General features: G+C 40.8%; 1 protein-coding gene across 1 annotated transcript in view; it reads left to right on the top strand.

The window, feature by feature from the left end:
• The window catches only part of LOC102371777 (cadherin-like and PC-esterase domain-containing protein 1), a 159,892-nt gene that overhangs the window by 122,799 nt on the left and 16,123 nt on the right, over nt 1-20,970 (top strand). The window contains exons 13-17 of the mRNA XM_025192517.1: nt 2,682-2,818; nt 16,059-16,279; nt 16,533-16,634; nt 16,817-16,904; nt 20,368-20,514. Of these exons, the coding sequence (XP_025048302.1) occupies nt 2,682-2,818; nt 16,059-16,279; nt 16,533-16,634; nt 16,817-16,904; nt 20,368-20,514 (695 nt within the window). The remainder of the gene's footprint in view (nt 1-2,681; nt 2,819-16,058; nt 16,280-16,532; nt 16,635-16,816; nt 16,905-20,367; nt 20,515-20,970) is intronic.

The following is a 20,970-nucleotide window of genomic DNA, read 5'->3' as shown; positions in this document are numbered from 1 at the left end:
AACTGGCCACTCTGGTATGTAGCCAAAAATCTACTGCCTCTTTTTTTCCCCTTTTGTTAGTACCTTTTGTCAGTGAGCTCCTTTGCATTGCTTGTTCAATAAAAACTATATTTCCAACTAGCAGTTCCCTCACTTCCTACTTGACTGTCGCCCCTCATCATGCCTTCCCATCTCCTGGAAACCCCAAAACCTGGGTCTAAGCACTTCCTCCCCTCCTGGGAACCCCAATCAGGCAACCAGGGTGCAGAGTTAGGTCAAGTGCAGGATACTGAACTTTACTGTGCTTATGTTTAGAAGAGAAGGGAATGCAAAGAAGTGGAAACACCTGCTTCCCTGCCACCCCCCAAGCCACATGTCACCTACCCTCTGGAACTGCCAAAGCATGGATGAAAGCACCTACCTCCCTCCCCCCCCCCCCCCCACCCTCACCAACCCGCACCCAATTCATCCACTGAGGACCTTGTTACATGGTAATTGTGGGTGGCTCCTGAAGCTCTTAATACCTGGATTGTCTACATATTAACACCTGAAGCTAGTTTTAAGCACTTATTATGTGGCTCAAAATTGCACCACTCCAGGGCAGGATTATTTCCAGTCCATGTTACCCAGCTTGCATTACACTAAGGTATAGCTACTCTAGGCTACACCTACTGTAAACACTCTACACGCTTCCCTCCCCCATTGGCCAGGATTAGGCCCACATTCCCCCTCCCCCACATGCCCAGACCACACTCCCCAGCACCGTAGATCCCCGCTCAGTGCCTCCCTACCCCACCTTTACTTGTGGCTGCCCACACTGTCTGTCCTTGGGAGCAGGCAGGGAAGAATTAAACTGCCTGCCCAGCCACTGCCACTGCTGCTCCCGGGGTGGGTTTAATCCAGAAAAGAGCAGCAGCCCAGCAGTGACTTCCCCTCCCTGCCTGCTCCCCTAGGACAGAAAGTATGGGCAAGCCACAAGTAAGTGGGGCAGGGGAGTGAAGGGAGGAACCCTGGATGGTGGGGGGCAAGTGGCAGGGGGGAAGCCTGGAATGGGAGGGGGGTTGGGGATTTTTACCTTTCAGTCCCTCAGGACTCTGCTGACCTGAACACATGATCGCTTCAAACTCAAGCCAGCACTAACACTGATCAACATTTGTATGGCTCTCTGTGACATGTAACAAGGCCCTGTGAAGTATGCTGGGTTGGGTGCTCACTCCTATGTGCTATTGTCAGAACCACGGCACTTCAACTCCTAAAAAGTGTCTGTTCCACCTGGAATACTAGTGAATCATGTGTGTGGACACCTCTGACCTGCAATGACTGTGAACTTGTGATAAAGTGAAAGTGTGATGCTGAGAGAATAGAAACCCCACTATAAGCATAAATATACTGGCAAAATTACATTTTATATTGTCTGGGGATTTGCCAGCATAAGCTGCATTGTCTTGGCATTCTTATGGTGGCAAAACATATTTCTAGTGTAGACTAGGCCTTAGAAGTGCTGGATGCCCTCAACTCCTTTCATTTCCCTCTAGAACATAGATGTGAATGATTTTAAATGAGATTTAAGTGTAAAATGTTCAGAAGCACTGAAGTGATTGGGCATCAATTTTCCAAACTGATTTAGATATTTATGAGCCCAAATCATATTCCAGCAGTTGCCAAACCAAACAAAGGGCTATTCCAACCCATTTGGGGCCTCAGCACTTTGAGTGGGCTTGTAGAATCCACAGACTGTAGATAGGCTCACACAGAAGCAAGGCCATAAGCACACATGAGTTGACCAGAAGTTGGGTCATGAGTCCAGAAGTGGGGCTGCAGCCCAGAAAAGGTTGGGAACAACTACCCCATTGATTTGCAGTGGGGCCATAAGCTCCAAAGTATCAAAGTCATTCTTTAAAACTGGATGAAGAAGCCTATGTCACTTAGGGGTGTACTTGGTAGCCATGTTGGTCTGAGACAAAAAGACATACAAAAAACTAGAACTCTTGGTTCCAAAATGATACCTTTTATTAGAACAACTGGAAAATGGCAAGAAAATTGTCCTTTTCTGCAAGCTTTTGGGATCAAAGTCCCTTCGTCAGGCTCTGGGAAAAGTGTAAACGGTACAAGATGGTAAAAAGTCCCCATAGGTAGGAAATAAACTTCATTTTTGCAGAGGGAGCTGAAGATGGAAGTCTGTCCCTCTGTGTCCAGGAGAGTGTCTTTGTGAGCTGTGTTGAGTAGCTCTTTGATGGGTTGATCAGGTAGAATTCCTTCCCTGGAGGTGTCAGATGGCAGGCAGGGAGGCAAAAAAAACTTCCTTGTTGCTCTGCAATGAAGTTTAAAATCCAAAATCGGCTGAAATTCAGCATCTTCCATGTTTCAGGGATGTACTTTGTTGCCGTGTTAGTCTGAGACAAAAAGACTTTGATCCCGAAAGCTTGTAGAAAAGGACAATTTTCTTGCCATTTTCCAGTTGGTCTAATAAAAGGTATCATTTTGGAACCAAGAGTTCTAGTTTTTTTGTATGTCCTATGTCACTTATGCACTTTTGAATTTTTTCTGTCCCACTTCTTGTGCTTGACCCTCAGTGGACACATCTACACATGCCCCTATAAGAAAGTGCTTAATGATATGTTGCTAAACCAGGAAGATTAAGCAGATGACAAAAATTGACAGAGATACACAGGAAATTCAAAAGGCTTTTTGCTGTTTTACAGGGCAGTGGATCGTCCCTTGCCTCAGCTGCTCTGACAACAGAACCTGTGACTGGCGAGCAATAACATGGCAGCCACAAAACTGTCATCATGCTATCCTGACTAAACCTGAGCTCCAGCAATGTGTTGAAGGCAGAAAGGTACATGGTGGATTTAACCTTTATATCTGCTGTATCTGTAGCAAAAGATGAAGATTCCATTTTTAGTTACTTTGAAATATATATTCTGGATATTATGTACTGGTGTGAATATACACGTTGTGATTAAAGAAGAAATTACTATTTATTTTTATTTTAAACCACAAAGATAAAAAAGCAATAATTGTGCATTATTCAGTCCCTTATATTATAATAGTGTTGCACTGCCATTTAACATAAGAACTGCCATACTAGGCCAGACCAAAGATTTATTTAGCCTAGTAATCTTGTCTGTGGCTGTTCCAAGTAGCAGATGGAAAGTAACATAGGCCATCATTTGGCACTGGTGGGATTTCAGAATATAAAATGTGTACTTGTCAGGAAGTGAAAAAGTGAAAAATAAGTTTTAATTGTTAAAGACTGACATATACTTTGCATGCAAGCTCTGTTTCTTCTGCTGTATACCTAATGCATGGCATTGCTTGTGCATACTAATCTTACCAAGTCTTCTTGCACATTCTTTTCTTATAGTGAAGCTTCTAAGGTGATTGCTTGGAAATACAATGTCTCCTTAGTAGGCATGATATGACTGTATAACATTTGAGAGAGTGATCTCTGATCTGAGACTCAGGTACATTTACTGGGGATACAAGTGTCCAGAAAGTAAGTAAATAATTGTTATAAAGATCTATGACAATATATTTTCAAGGTTAAAAATAAATGTATTTTAGGTTAACCCAGACTTTTTATCTATTCAGACAAGTAGAAGAGATATCATAATCATCATTTCTCTGATATTTTATTTGACACTTTCTTCTTATCTAGTTACTCGTTATCACGCACAGAGTTCTACGTTGCCTTTTGGCTTCTTCCCCTGTGTTTTTTTCCCCAGATCCAGCCCATGGGTTATAAATGTCTGATGGCTACATATGTTGCATTAAATTATTAGGGCTTGAATATGTTGTTGGACCCTTAACACCTCTCTGCCAGAGCAATGGAAGCCAGCTTCAATGTGAATGTAAATGAAATTTATACCCTGTCAGAGCATTGTAGATGGGCCTTCATGCAAATGAGCATTGGGCAAAATTCAAAGTGGTTCCTTCAATGCCTAGATGGGGCTTCTACTGAATTTAGGCACCTAAATTGCAGAGAAATAAAATGGCCCCCTGCCAACACAAAATTCGTTAGGAGCTAGAATTTATTAGGTACCTCCATTTCAAATCAAGTCAAGTCAGTCCCAAGGCCATTATGACCATAGAGGCACCTTTGATGCTGTAACAAACCTTTTCTACTCTGCCCTGGGTTTGGCTAGCTTCGTGCACTCTGTCAGTTGAAGCCCTGTCCAGTCCTTAATATTTGTTCCCTAGCTCTTCTTGGGTCTACCTCTATTTCTCTTGGGAATCCCCCCACTGCATCCTGTATTATGGTGTTGGCAAGGGTGTCTGACCTTCTCATGATGTGTTCAAGCCACTACAGGTTCTTTCATTGCCAGGCTACAGACAGAAGTTACGCATAAACCAATGTAAGTGATCAGAAACTCGTTTAAACCTATAACAGAACATAAGTTCAGTACACATAAACCAGTGTCACAATACCGGTTTGAGATAAACCTGGTTGAACGTAGTATCAGGTTTTATGGATTAAACTCAACCGGTTTTATGGAACTTCTGCCCCATACCCCATCCTGGTTTAAGTTAAACCAGAGTCCCCCAGCATCCCAGCATGCTCTGCAGCCCTGGACTGGGCTGTGCTCTCTGCTCCAGTGGATGCTGGCCCCCCACAAATGAAAGGGGAAGGGAAGATTTATTCTCCCTCCCTCCCTCCCCTGGCCCAGCAGCACAGACCCCAGCGTGATCTTCCAGGCAGGGGCACAGTAGCCTGTCAGGCATTTCTCTGCTTGATGCTCCAGTGGTAGGGGGTGGCCAGCCCCAGCAGTAGCATCAAGTGAACTGGCCAGGGATGGGATTTAATTCCCTCTTCCTTGTCTGAGCAGCACAGATCCAAGCCAGGGCTGTCTGGCAGTCCTCCCTCACTGTCGCTGCGGCAGCAAAGGGAGAGCACCAGGCAGACCCCAGCTGAGGTCTGTGCTGGTGGGACAGGGAGGGGGGAATTAAAGCCCCTCCCTGGCCAGGTCACTTGAGGCTACTGCCAGGGCTGGCCACGCCCCGCAGCATAGCTTCCCTGCAGCCAAGGGCACGCTCTAGCGCCCCCTGGCTTCTGGCCCGACCCACTGCAGGCATGTGCCTGCATTTCCTGAGTTATAAATGAATGTCTATTCACCTGCAAATTGATTTGATCTAGGCAGGTTAGAGTAACCTGCAAAGACTGAATCAATTCAGGCTCTAGCTTTTTGGATGCCTGTGTCTAGCCACAACCTCTAACAATGGCTCATAGGTTCCAATTTTGTAACTGATTTGCTGCTTGGCAGACTCATTAGTCTGATGCTCAGTGTACAAGACATGCAGCAGACTCCTAAAAAGCAGTCTCCTAAAACACTTCCATTTGGGATTTCAGAATATTCTTGATGTATATATACCAGGGCTTCTGAGCATGTTCAAAAGTGATTCAGGTGGAGCTCATAAGTACACCGTGATTTACAGTGCCTCAGCTTCAACAAGAAGTGTTGGGAGTGTGCCCTCACCTAGTCTTTTCTATTATCTGGTGGTTAAGGGACTCTTCTGGGCAATGGAGGCGTGGGCTTGAATTTCCTCAGGGTGAGGAAGACCGATAACCCATGTCTCCTATCATCAAGTCATCAAATGTTTTTTAACCACTAAGCTATTGGGCAAAAGTGAGCATAATTCATTCAACAGCAGTATCAGAAGTGAGGTTAGGTATTGTGAACCCCAAGTGAACACCAGACCCTAATGGACAGCCTGAGTCAGGTACCTTAGTTCCTCAGAAGAATGGGAATCCAGACACACCCTGTGCTTAGTATTTCCTACAGATATATCTATCTATAGATAGATATATCTCTATATCAGTATCTATCTATATCTATCTATCTATATCTATGTATATATCTCTATATCTATATCTATCTATATACATAGCTATAGATAGATATTTATATAAAGATATATATATCTGTAGGACAGGGTGGCACCTATATCCATCCATCCATAGGCCCATCTATATGTTCACTCAAAAAAAATTATCTATATCTATATATATACACTTATATTTATAGATATAAAAGTGTGTGTGTGCATGTATGTATACACACACACACACACATGCATGCACGCGCACACACACACATGTATATATGAGCGAACATATACATAGTAACCATCCAATGCATATTTATATTTGCCAATTCATGCTATTAATTTAATTATATATTCTGGCTTTAAGCACTTATGGAGGTCACTAAATTCTAGATCAACCCAGAGATTTTATCTATTTAGACAAGTAGAAGAAAAATCATAATCATCAGTTTTTTGACACTTTCTTCTTATCCGGTCACTCCTTATCAAGCACAGGGTTTTACGTTGCCTTTTAGCTTCTTCCCCTCTGTATTTTTTCCCCAAGAATGGGGCTGTCTTGCCTTGTGATGATTTCACTTACAGAATATATTCTGTTTTCAGTTTAATTCATTTAACCAGGAGAATTCCAGTGGAGTGGTCTCTATGATGACATAGTCTCTGTGGCATAATCTCTGTGGCATGGTCTCTATGAATATGGTATAGAATACTGTATGAATTTTATTGCTATTGCAGATAAACAAGCATCTGTTTAATACAATAATGATTCTACCACCAGATTATATATTCATTTAACCTAACTTTGGTCTTCTAGGATTTTGTACTAATATAACGTAGCTTTAATATATCACTTTTCACCTTTAGAGTTCAAAGTACTTTGCCAAGAAGTTAATCATCTGTATTTTACATTTTGGGAAGCTACAGCACAGAGAGAATGAGTGACTTGCCCCAAATCATCCAGCAAGCCAGTACAGAACTTGAAATAAATTCTACATCTCAGTCTAGTGCTCTGTCTACTAGATCACACAGTATTTGAGCTGCTATTTTAAGTTAATTTCAAACTTATGGCAGTGAAATGTTATAGTATTATATACAATAGCAAATTCTCACCCTATGTGCCTCATGTGTGTAACCCTGGGCACGACACTACCCCCGCCTTCACCTGAATAGTGGGATCCAGTGGCCCCACCCAGCTCCCTGGGTAGCTGCTGCAGGGTTCCTGAGCAGAGAGCCTCCCCTTACAATCAAACAACCTTGAAGACTGTTATAAAACTATTTACAGGATTTAATTATTTACAAGGTAACATATAACCAATACAATAGAACAAATGTTACACTGCATGATCTGGTGACGGTGGCTTAAGGGTTAATGCATCTTGGATACACATTACACTAGGGGAAGGTATACAAATTACCCACGATAAATGAGGAACCAATACATAAATGCATTGATACTCCAACTAATAAACCATCAAAAACTTATTTACATAGTCTATAACTTGTACAGTGTGTACTGAGGACCCTGTGTGCACAGTCCCTGACTGGGTATCTCAGGGAGCAGGACTGTGTCTGTGCCCCTGCACAGGATCTGTGGGCGGTGCCTGGTGCTGGCATCCTTAGAATGAGCTCCAGGGGTCTCCATGCAGCAGGTGGTGGCTCCTCCCCTGCAGTCCCTGCAAGAGAGCTTATTCCTACCCAGACCCCTTCCCTGGCTCAGCCTGGAGCAGTGGCTGGGCTGCAGGTTGTAACAGTTTCTCCTGCTCAGCACTGCAGCCCTTCCTGTTCCTTCAGGTGGGTCCATTTTTAATGCTGCTACATGTGTATGCATGCAAATAGTGTCATTGACTCAGACTGTGCAGTGACCTCAAATGAATTGGTCTTGCCAGGTTTGCATGAAAATAATAACTTAGCTTGACCCATCTTGACCCATCTTGGCCCTGGAATAGTATTAGTCTTGTCACATTGTACAATATAAACAGGCTAAAATGAGGTTAGTATCTGAATGGGAAAATCCAGGTCAGGCAGAGAGGGATGTTTATGGCCCTTACCTCTGGGTTGGTACATGCAGGTCTTATGAGATTGCATGGCACGTAAAAAAAAAGTAAGTATTGTAGTATCATTGTCAAATGCCAGCTATGGTAACTATAAGCTACTTTCTTAAATTCATCCTGCAGCTTTATGCAACAAGAAATAAATTCTTCTAAGAAATTTTTTTTTAATGAAATATGATTGAGCACTGTTAACAGTTCCTAAACTTCACCCATGGTATAGCTGCATTTTAATGACAAATGACCAGAAATAGGTTAATGGAGTTTGTACAGCAAATATCTTTGGGCCATTTTGGGGTGAAAATAAACATATATAGAAGCACTAGATATGTTTTAGGAAAAAAAATTCTGGTTTCCCCATATTTCATAGAGAAAAAATAGAACACATCCATTGACATATTGTCCCTAACTTACTTTTTTTGTATTTACCCAATTTCTAAGAGGATAAAGCCAATCAGACCTTTAGCCACCTATGCTACAATTCAGTTATGAATAAAACTTACAGAAGGAATGTGAAATTATTTAGTTTTCTGAACTTCAGTCTGGTGACATTTCTTGTATTAAAATCTGTTTGTATTTCAGAGGTAATTTATAAAGTATAGTCTGTCTGTCTGTCACACTCTCTCTCTCTCTCTCTCTCTCTCTCTCCCCCTCCCTCCCTTCCCCACCCTTTTTCCAATAAGCATAATCTAGTTGTCAGCTTCACTGTCCATTTGTTTTTGGTTTGCCATTTAACTACTGTTTACCTTTTGTGTGTATGAAATTGTGTTTGCTCTTAATTAGGCTCTATTTCATGAAAACTTGAGGCCACTGTTTGAGAATTGCTACTCTCATGGTAGAAACTACAAGCATACAAGTAGCTGGATTTTTGGTTGTAGCTGTGTTGGTCTAAGTACATAGGCAGGCAAGGTTCTTTGGGTAGATGTGATATCTTTTATTAGACCAAATGAGTAGTTGGGAAAAAGTTCTTTGCAAGCTTTCGGGTGCAATCACCCTTCTTCAGGCATAGGGAGTCTCTGCTGTTCCGAGACTCCAAGGGATGAAAAGCTAAAAGTGTGACAGGATGTCAGTGAGAATGTAAATACATGGAAATTAGGAAATCAAAAGGAGAAAAGGAAGGGAGGGGAGGAAGTGAGGGGAAGAAAAGTGTAAAAGGTAAGGTCTGGCAGGTACCTGGTGAATCAGATGTCAGGCAGGTTGTAATGTGTCATAAATCCAATGTCTATATTGAGTCCATGATTTTTTGTATCCAGTAGATTTATGAAGTGAAGTTCGTAGGTTTGTCTATGAAAGGTGTTTTGTAAGTTCCCTCTGAGGATTAGAACTGAGAGATCAGCAAGGCCATGATTGTCTTGTAAGAAGTGTGCCCTCACAGGTAATTGGGTATTCTTGTCTCTGATAGATTTTCAATGTGCATTAATTCTGGTGCGCAGGCGTTGTTTGGTTTCTCCTGCATATTTTCATCAGGGAATTTGGTGCACTGGATGAGATAGATAACATTTCTGGAGGTGCAAGTGTAAGATCCAGGAATGTTGATGTTTCTGTTATGGGGTATAGTTATTGTGGGGGTGGTGGAGATGTGTTGGCATGTTTTGCATTTCTTGTCCTGGCATGGTCTGGATCCATTTGGTGTGTTTTGGGTCACAGGGAGTTTGTTTCTGGTGATGAGGTTAGTGAGGTTTGGTACTTGTTTAAAGGCTAGGATGGGTGGTTCTGGAAAGATCTCTTTAAGAGAGGGGTCTTCTTCTAGTATGGGTTACAATTGTTTGAGGATTTTCCATGTAGGTTCCAGGGAAGGGTAATATGTCATAACTAATGGTGTGCAATTTGTGGGGATTTCGTTTTCATACTGCAGCGAATCTTCACGTGGTATGTGGGTAGCTCTTTCAAAAGTATGATCTATCTCTATGAAGGAGTGTCCTTGTTGGGAGATTTGTGAGGTGGTGATCATGGGTATTCTCCTCAGTACAAATTCTATGGTATTGGAGGGCTTGGCTGTATATTACAGCCTTCTTGGTGTGTTTAGGGTGATTGCTGGTTCTGTGTAGATATGTATGTTGGTCTATGGGTTTCTTGTATATGGTAATTTGTATTTTACCATTTTGGATATTGATCATGGTGTCCAAAAAGGAAATGCTGGTAGTAGAGTATTCAAGAGAGTCTAATGGAAGAATGATGATTGTTGAATATTTTTATGGAAATTGATGAGAGACAGAAGGCTTTCGGTCTAAATGATGAAGATGTCATCTGTGTATCTCAGGTATAGCATGGGTTTGATGGTGAAGTTCTTGAGGAATTCTTCTTCCAGGTGGACTATAAAAAGGTTGGCATATTGTGTGGCCATTTTGGTGCCCATAGCTGTGCCCATGGTTTGGAGGAAGTGTTGGTTGTTGAAACTTAAGTTGTTGTGTGTGAGGATGAAGTATATGAGTTCGATGATATCCTGAGGTCTGTACTCTGAGTTGTAATCTTGCTCTTGTAGATATGTGAGACAGCCTTGGATGCCAAACTGGTGTGGGATGTTGGTGTATAAGCTAGTGACATCCACTGTGGCTAGGAGGGTATTGCTGGGAAAGTGGTCTATGTTTTTGAGTTTTCGCAGGAAGTCTGTTGTGTCTTGGATAAAACTTGGTCTTTGGGCGGCAAGCAGTTTTCGGATGGATTTGATTAAACCTGATATTTCTTCCATTAGGGTTCCATGGTTAGAAATGATAGGTCTGCCAGGGTTCCCTTGTTTGTGGATTTTAGGGAGTGGGTAAAAAGTCCCTGGATTGGGTAGTGGAAGGATCAGGATCTGAATTTTTTCTTGTAGTTCAGATGGACATGATGTGATGGTGGTTTTGAGTTTTGAGGTGAAAAGGGGAGTTGATCTTCCTCAAGTTTTGTATAGAAGATAGTGTCAGAGAGTTGTCTGTTGACTTCTTTTATGCAGTCTTCACAGTTAGGGATGACTATATCTCCTCCTTTAACAGCTGGTTTTATTACTATTTTTTTCCAGCTACTCAGTTGGTCTAATAAAAGATATCACATCTACACAAAGAACCTTGCAAGCATACAAGTATTCATTCAGTTTCTCCTGGGGAAACATGCCCCCTATGGGGAAAACATCAACCTGGAAGATATCCCTTCTAAGAGGAAACTCCCTTCAAAGAATGAATGTGTGCATGCTTCCCTCCTGACCTGGTTCAGGAGGGGTGGGGAGCAGCAGCAGGAGCTGGTCCTCACCTCTTTCCCAAACTGGGGACTGTCACCTGGGTGGCAGGAGCAGCAGTGGCAAGGCCAGGAACTGGTCTTTGAGAATCCCTCTCTGATATTTGTTCTCAGCCCTGCTAACTTCCCCTTGCTGCTCCTGCCACTGAACTGGGCAGTGGGGGTGGCAGTTTCAAAGCCGGGAATTGGGCTTGAGGAAGCTCTCCCTGAGCCTGCTTCCCCCTACCCCCAGCTTCACATTGCTGCACCTGCCACCTGCAGCAAGGTTGGCAAGGGGAAGCTGGCCAGGCTTGGAACTGGGACCAAGGAAACTCTTCCTGAGGCACCAGGACAATGTTTTCCATACTTCTCCAGAGCAGAGACTGCCTCACTTGTTCCACTTCCCTCCATGACTGGTCTGACAGGGGTTAAGGGAGAGGATCTTCATTCATTCAGCTGTTAACATCTATAGTTTTTTTGCCTTTGAATTCCTTATTAAGTCAAACAGGATGCAGATTATATTACAGTGTATATCTGGTCACTTGGGGAATTATATGTATATAACCTAATTATGTCAAATAAATGTGCAATCACAGTAAAAAGGTTAAAGTTGTATTATATTTGTGTGACAAAAATCCATTTAACTTCATGGTTTATAAGCTTTTATTAAGATTTATGAGACCTTGCATAAAGCATAATGCCATAATTATTCTTACCAAGGCAACCTTTAAAAATATGTCATGGGGAAAAGGTTACAAGAGGTGACTGTGTTTTTCAATTAACAGTACATAGAAATCTGACCTAAAAAGCATTAACAAAAAAGTCATATATTTTGTTTATAATTTGAAAATACTATTCAGAGTTTAGTCCTGCAATAAAATACTAGTGAGCCACGTATAATTAAGAACAGGAAATATGAAAAGGCAGTATTTACTGAAGTACTTAAAAATTCAGCTGTTAAAACAGGAATTACAGGAATTCTAGCTAGCATTTTCTTTAAAATGTTTTGGGTTAAGTAGTGTTTTGGACTTAAAGGTGTTTAAATTTCCTACGTGTGGTTAATTTATAATGATAGGTCTGGCTAAGAAGTGAATTCCACTATGCTTACACAATTTATAGAAGTATGTAAGTTATAATGGGATTTTTTCACACCAAACTTTCCCAACAAAAGACGTTGAAACACATCCATCTTTACACAGCCATTGCACTAGATCAACTGAAAATATAGTTTTATTAATGCATGGTCCTGTACTCTTCAAGTGGACAGAACTTGCACTAACCTGAGCACTGCCAACATGCAGTGGGCCTAACTAAAGAAAATGAGATGCAGCTTATCCTGAAAAACTGAATTATCATTTTATTTGTGAATACCATATAGCTAAGCATATGATCTTCCAGAGCCCCTCTGCCAAGATATTCTATAAAACATTAGAGGCCAGACATAGACCTATGGTAAACTGGTGCAAGTGAAGTAAATGTTGCTATAACTATTAAGCATTTGATAATAGTATTTCAATGAATATTGATTAATTAAAAATCCTGGCTAACTGATGTTTGTGGGCGAGCCATATTCTTCTCTTCAGTGGCCTCTTGGTTTTCCAAATCTGTTGTGAAAAGGATACAATCTTACAGTCTGAGAGTCCCAGTGTTCAGCACAGTAAGCATTATAGCAGCCAAGTGTTAAGAATTGGGATTGATTAAAAAAAAACAAAACACTTTAAAGCCCTCACTGTGTGTTGGCTTTAATTTTAATGTGTTCCAACGAGAGTGTGGCATTTCTGAAAGATGGCTGGTGGCAACCCTTAAAGAAGACAGCAAGCAGGTGTCAACATCTCCATGCTATGGCTGCTGGGCCTAGGGCACAGATTTTGTATTCTGCTGATGGGTCTAGGGCACAGATTTTGTATCCTGCTTGGCTAAATTCCATAATTTTACAAAACCCATTTCCAAAATGTTTTGGTTTCATTGTGAAATAGGTGGAATAAATGAAATTACATAAAAAAATGGTATGATCCTGTTAGTTCCTCTACAGAAGAAAAGATCCTGTGATCAAAGCCTGGCATGGCAATCTGAATTTACTTTGGGGCTTCAGAATAACCTCTGTCTCTAATTCAAGTCTTCTTTAGCCCTACAAAGAATGCCCTGTCTGGCTGCTTCTTCTGTGCATATGTCAGGTTTTATGACACTCACAGTAGATAGAAGTACCATATTTATGTAGAACAAAAGATGCATGGTATTAGTCTAAAGCCATTAGGCTCATGGTTCACCATATAGTTCATTGGGCTGGGCCCCAGCAGAGTCTACAGAATTTCAAGCCATAGTGACCCCATAGCTCAGCACTGTTCAGTATGTGGGTCTATTCCAGATGCCCCTCACAAAGGATTCAAGTGCTAATTAGCCCCCACTCATGACAGGTACCAGTTTACTCTTTTCATGAGTCCTGGGATCCTCCAAAATTTTATATGCAGATGAGGCATTGGGCAACCTGGCCCAGCTTCATGCTCATGGAAGGCATGGCCACACTAATCATATGCAACAGGTTCTACAGGATCCTGAATGAGCTCCAGAGCAAGTATGGGCTACAGAATGAAAGCCTGGCAACTGTGTCCAACCTTGGCGTTACGATGTTACAACTATGTCCAACCTTGGTATTATGAACATTAGCATGAAAGCCCAGCAACTATGTCCAACCTTGGCATTATGACTATGTCCAACCTTGGTGTTACATACGTACTATTCTCTAACTCTGCAGCCCATGCTGCAAAATGAAGACTTTAGAATTCAAATTCAGATATACTATGAAGGGATGTGGAGAGGAGATATCATTTTTAAAGTTCTAGAACTCTCCAGTATTTAACAGAGTAACCTATTTCTTTTTCACAAAAGGGAAAAAAAATCACACTTGAAAAAAGAACCAGATGTGTTTCAGTTCCTGGTGCCTTGTAGTGGTTGAGATACCACACTTAGACAAATCTTAGCTAAAATGATGCAAGCCATAATTTTGCACAGTGTCTGAAAAATTATGCATCTTCACACCATGCTTATTTGGTTTAGCCATACTTTCACTCTGATCTTTCAGTGAGGCGTCTTCTGTGATTTCAAATCCGTGGTAGGTGGAAAATGGCAAAACATAGTTATGTGGAGAAAATAAGCTATCAGAACCTTAGTCTCAACAGAATTAAAAATGAAATACTACTCCTGCCAAGTACAAGTACTAGTTTAGGGTTCAGGGGCTTGCTTCTGTCAAGAATAACAAAAAATTATCAGTGCCTATAGGGGCTGTACAGCCTAATGAGCAAAGAAGTCTTTTCACTTGTAGACTACCACCTGTGATAAGAAACCTGATGCATTTCTCTGGAAATGCTATGGTGTAGTGATTTTTCCTTCTTGTTAATATCACTCTGAAAATTTCTTTTAAATTGGATGTACAAATGCTATTTACTATTGTGGTGGACTCATGAGAGATGAAAACTAAGGAAAGGTGAATAAAGACAGATTGGAAAGAGAGATTACAATATTTCAAAAAATAAAAAGAATTGTAGAGTTTATATTTTAAGTACTATATTTGGCTTTCTTAAAATAATTTAAAATTAGAATGGAACATCTGCCTAATTGTAAATATCTGTGGATGTATGTTTCAGTCCATAATTTGTCTTGACCGAGGATCTTTGCATGTGTAAGTTCTGGACTGTGAAATAAAGAGATACTATCAAAATACAAGATATCACAATATACAATAAAAATGGGGAGATACTTGCAGACAAAGCAGATGCCTTTTGTAGTATGATGCCATGAGCAAACAGAACACTGAAAAATAGCAGCTAGACAAGGACCATATTGTGTGGTGCAATCCTTAGAAGCCCTGGAGATTGGGAAGCAAAAGGGGGCTGTAGGAAGCAAAAGCTGGTTTAATGTAGGCTTCTCTGTAACCCAAAATTGTTGGAGTACACAGTGCTCCAGTCTTGAACATGCCTATTTCTGATCCCATGTCAGTACCTGGTGCTGAGAGAGGGGGAGCTCAGAGTCACAACCATTGCCCTAAGCTGCTTCTACACCAGAGGAATTTTCCATGTGTTACAGAGCAATGGTTGGAACTAGAATCTGACTTAAAGAATAGTACTCTGATAGCCAGCTAGAAAATAGGGTGCAGGCGTGCAAGTGAGATCAGTGCAGGACACTTCCATCATATGAAAGCTGTGACAAATTCTGTAATTACTGTAACAAAGAATGTCTCAGGTTAGAGCTGCCCTGTGCTGTCTGATTGTTCATTGCATAGTTACATGCATCGAAAACCCCATAAAAAAAACGTTGTCACAAAACCCCCTAATCTTGGGCTAAACTTTTGCTTTCTGACATTAGTGCAAAGCTAGGGTATCTTACCAAATGTGAGTAATCTTTGTATTGATGCAGCTGATCTGCTTCATACTAGCTGTGTCACTGTGGGATTCCAGGAATTTCCAGTAGCTTTTCTGATTAACTAAACTTAACAAAGTAGCTCTTTACAGCTAATAGAGCTACTTAATTTCTCTACTGTTTGTTTCTTTGAAAATTCTACTATGATCAAAGCTGCGGGCAAAACAAAAGTCTGTAGGGTGGCAAAAATATAGAGTGTAAAAGCAAACTGTGAAATGAGTAATTCTAGCAATACACTGCAAGAAATGGTAGGAGGTTTAGTAGCAATACACTTAAGTAATGTAAACACATGGAGAAAAAGTAAGGATAAAAATATTGTATGTGGCTATACCCATTCTATTTACCCACAGTTATTATTTCTGTAATGCTATTCTAATATTCCTTTTTTCTCTTTGGCCAAATAACATACATTTTGAGAGAAATTTGTTACGGTAGACTTAGGAGGTGGGAGGAATGGTGGTCTATAAAAGGATTTCTGAAGCAGTGTTCTGCAGGCTGAAAAAAGGATATAAACCATTTATTTACCTGTAGTTGTTTAATAACATTATATTTTTACAGTGCCTGATATCCAGCATGAGTGGGTTTTTGTGTTCTTTTTCTTTGCAGATCCTTTTCATTGGTGATTCAACTAATAGAGGAATTATGTATTATCTGATAGAAAGAGCGAATGAGACCCTTCAGGAATGGCAAAAGACACATGATGTTAAAATTTATCATAATATAAATGAAGGGAAAACATTTATTAGCTACTCCTACTATCCCCAGTTTTGGCTCAGTGTAAAAGAGAGACCAACGTTTGAAAAAGCACTAGAAGAACTGCTCCAAAGGTACAGTGTCTGTTGTTGGTTGTATTCTCATTTCATCCACAAACGTGTTTAACAGGTTTTCACAATTAAAATCAGTAAATAATTAAACATAAGATACGTAGGCCACATTGTGTGGTTGAAAAGGAGTAGAAACTGACATCAGGGCCCTGATCAGGATGCCAGATACGGTTCATTGAAATGTAATGCAATGCTGTTAAAATGTTTGCCATCTGTTTTAAAGCAACATGTGTTGTTTTTTCTTCCTGGGTTTCAGATCACATCCCCTTGAGAACACAGACCAGACTGTATTAGTCGTAGGTGGTGTTCAGTGGCTTAATTCCAATCATCTGCAAATTATCCAAAAGGTGTTGAAGAGGTAAAGTTTAGTGCTATGTATGTTGATATTATTCCATGTAAAATGTTGATACGATAAATGTGTGTCAAATGCACGTATTTAATTTGTTTTTACATTAGTGTGACTTATAAAAGAAATATTTTTGTAATGTCCCTCTAGATCTGTAAATGACATGTCCATGCCTTACTCTACTTGCTAAACAGGGAAAATCTATCAAATATCCTGGTAGTTATCAAATCCGTAGGAATGGGCTTTCATCTACCAGTGGATGGAATACATTCATTATCACAGGTAAGGCACGGATAGTTTTGACTGCAGTCACTGGATTAAAGGCACACCTGATTGGATAATGCCAGCTGTTAGCTTTCACTCATTTTTTGACTGAAGAATAATAGAACATTTCTTCCATTACAAAGAACTCAGAAACACCACAAAAGGTCAGAAATGTTTTCTGACATGATAGATTCCTATTTGAAATTTCTGGGTTTATCTTCTGAAGCATGTGTGTATATTTGTAGACCAACCAGTACTAATTGCATGGCATCATGCTACACCCTTAAAAGGATTTCAAGGCATCCCAGGGTACCGTGGCATCCTGGTTAAGAATCACTTATCTAAACAATGATTTTGCTGCCTGTTTACAAAACATTCCCCTTCGCTAAGCAAGGTTTAATAAGTCAAAGATAAATATGCATACTTTTTAATATAGTTTGCTGATAATGGCTTTAAAGCAATTATCCCTGATTTCACAGATTGCAATGTACTGCTCCAGGCTCTCTGCTAAATTTACTATTTCAGCTAGAAGCATATACACCCTTATGCCAAGTACCAAGTTGTGAAGCTGGATGAGAGATAGATTACTCCTTTCATTTGGATAGCTGAACCTTTCTAAGCTCTTTGCAGATGATTGGGTCAGATTCATCAATATACTCTAGCCATTTTTCAGTTTTGTCCCTAAATTGCATCTAACAAGCTAATTAAGCCAGAACATTGCAAAGCAGCTGGAATGTATTGGTGATTCTGGACCATTATTTGTTTATAGCACATTATAGTTAATTTAAGGGTGCAGGCAGAAGTGAATATTTCCACTTGATCTAGCCACAGAAAGCAGTTTATAGCCATGGCCAAACACAAGTGCACAGCAGCAGACAGCTTAAAAAATGGCTGATCAGGTGAGAAATCTGACCCCTCATTGCATGAGGGATCAGATGAAGATGTTTCAAGACAGAGCCTATTCTGTAACTTCTGTCTTTGCTGCCTGCCAGCCTCAAGCTGTTTTAGAATGGGAGTGGGGAAAGGGAGCGGAAGAAGTTCAGTCTGGGAGTTTTTCAGCCCCTGCTGGAGAGTGAGGCAGGTGTTTTGGAGGCCCCTCCCCAAGGTGAGGAGGGCTCCAATACTCCCACCCCACCCTCCAGCACCAACTGGGGAACCCTTAGAACCTCTCTGTTCCCTTTCCCCTCTCCCATTCTAAAACAGGGGCAGGCTGGGAGAGAGGAGGGGCCATTGCTAGGGGAAGCCAGCTGCAAGCTCCCACCCAGCAGCTAGATTCCCCTTCCCCGTGGAACCAACAGTGAACTTCTGTTTGTTCCAGGAGATCATTGTAACTCAGAACGCTTCCTGCAAAGTGTTCTCAGTTACAATGGGGAACTGCACTTCTGTCTGCACCGTGTCAAAGACTTCAGGAGTAACAGATGGGCACATTTTAATGTGTTTTGTAAGTGGGGTCCTACAGAGGTCTGTCCTGCATGTAGTATGATTCATTATTTTCATTAATTATTTCAGTGACTGAATATATAATATACTTACAACACTTGCAGAAGACACCAAACTGGGAAGGGCTGCAAGTAGTTTGGGGGATGGGACTGAACTAGGAATAATCTTAATAAATTGTAGAAGTGATTTGGAAGCAATAAAGTGAAATCCAATAAAGTTCTAAGTACTACACTTGGAAAAGGAAAAATTTGTGTAGATATACACAATCTACAGAAAGTCCATTTCTGGGCACTGCACTTCAAGAGAGATGTGGATAACCTTGAGAGGGTCCAGAGGAGGGCTACTTGTATGGTTAAGGACCTGCAGGTAAGATCCTCTGAGGAGAGATTGAGGGACCTGAATCTCTTCAGCCTCCACAAAAGAAGGCTGAGAAGGGATCTTGTGGCCATCTACAAATTCATTCAGGGGGGCGGGGGGCGGGCAGTAAGGAATAGGGGATACTCTGTTCACCAGGGCACCCCTTGGGGTTAGTAGGAACAATGGCCATAAACTGATGGAGAGCAGATTTAGATTGGACATTAGGAAAAATTTCTCCTTAGTGAGGGTTGCCAAAATCTGGAATGGGCTTCCAAAGGAGGTGGTGCTCTCCCCTGCCTTGGAGGTCTTTAAGAGGAGACTAGACAAGCACCTAGCTATGGTCATCAGGCCCCAGCGCTCATTCCTGCCCACGGCAGGGGGTCGGACTCTATGGTTTATTGAGGTCCCTTTCGACCCTGAAAATCTATGAAACCTGTGAAAATAACTGACTAGCCAGCAGAACTGCATAAAAGGATCTTGGGGGGTTTATAGTGAATTTCAAACTGATTATGAGTCAACAATATGAGGCTGCTGCAAAATCCACATATGCTATTCTGGAATGTATTAAAAGAAGTGTTAGGTGTAAAAGATGGTGATTATTCCCTCTTGTCAACACTGGTGGAACTTCAGTTGGAGTGTGGTGTCCAGTTTTCGATACCCCATGTGAAGAAAGATTTGGACATATTGGAGAGAATCCCCAGAGGAAGCAACACAAATAAGACTCTAATAAAAGCATGAGCCATGAGAAAAGTTTGAAAAAATAGGTGTGTTTAGTCTAGGAAAGAGTAGACTAAGTAAAAGGGAGTTAATGATAGTCTTTCAGTATGTAAAAAGTTGTTATAAAAGAACAGTTATCAGTTGTTGCTGTGTCTCTAACCAGTAGACTACTGGGAAAAAAGGAGATGGGTCTTTTGTTCTTTGAGTAAATATTCCCTGATCATGTGACTTGAATCCTGAGATGAGGGCACAGTAATGCACAGTCAGGTTCTTCAGGAGTAGGAGGTACATACCTCTCTAACTAGCATTTCCGGTTAGCTGCCTGCAGAAATTGCTTGCTCAGTAATGAGCAGACATAAGACTAGCTATGGCGAGAATGGGCCTGGGTAGAGTGGAATGGGCCTGGGTCAGGCCTGAGTAGAATAGAATTGCTTTTCCGAGGCAATTCTTTTTGGATGAGCAGTCATATAAGCTTAGACTTCCAGGAGGTGGTATAGAATGATCTGGAACAAGAGGCTCAATCACCTATCATTTTAAGCTTGTCTTTTACTGAAAGATTTTTACCATCTCTTATATAAAACTGTTTTATAATACAATTTACTGTACATTTGACCTTGTATTAGTCATGAACTTAACAGGGTTTTCGTGATACCTAATTATTTTAAACAGTTGTGATAGTCTCCTTAGGTAGAGGTACTTAGATGCAAGTACTATTTACTATTATATTTTCATTAATTTTAAATCTCGAGGGGAGGGGGTTAATATCAGTCTGATTTGTCCAGTGCATTTTCTTTTGTACAGACACAAGCTAAGTCCAATTTTAGTTGTACTTCAATAAACATGCTGAAAAATTGCTTCAGAATCTACCAAAGTGTTAGAATAATAGCTATTTTTACTAGTGAAATTCCTACAGTTCATCTCAGGAAAAAAGATATAATTTCCTCAGTGTTTTTCCTTTGGGGTACAGACTGAAGTGCAAAATTTATGGAATGAAAATATGGTTATACTGGACACTGCAAAAAGATATGGCTATGAAGTGGTTGACACTTTCATCCTTACAATGGGACGCTACAAAGAATTTCTGCAAGGGAAGTGTGGATGTCATTTCCATGAGGTAACTTTATTTTATATGCCATTCTCAATTTAAAAGGGGTTTGATTGTCAAAATCCTTAATAAAATGTGCACAATATAGTGTGCACTACTGAATCAAACTTGAATGTTATGATGTCTCACTATTCGGAGGGAAACAAAAGCTGGGTAATGGTCAAAGGTAAAAGTAATACTCAAAGGATTATAGATCCTAACTAGGTAAACTGAGTGCCTCATCTAAAAATTTACCTCTGTCAGAAATGGATTCCTTGATGCATTGCATAGTTTCCAGGTCCTTACGTTTTTCTTCCTTGCACTGAATAGCTTCATTTTTTTCTGGAGCTATTGAATTTGATGTAAGTACTCTGACCATGCTCATCAACATACATTTTATCTAACTTTATCCCTAGCTGCGTTGTTGACTTCATCCTGAAGTTGATTGTTTCAATGGACTTTCTTTGAATTATAGGCAAAGTTCTG

The sequence above is a fragment of the Alligator sinensis genome, unplaced genomic scaffold (genome assembly GCF_000455745.1).
Source record: "Alligator sinensis unplaced genomic scaffold, ASM45574v1 scaffold217_1, whole genome shotgun sequence".
Classification (NCBI taxonomy): Eukaryota; Metazoa; Chordata; order Crocodylia; family Alligatoridae; genus Alligator; species Alligator sinensis.
This window is presented reverse-complemented; position numbering and strand designations above follow the sequence as displayed.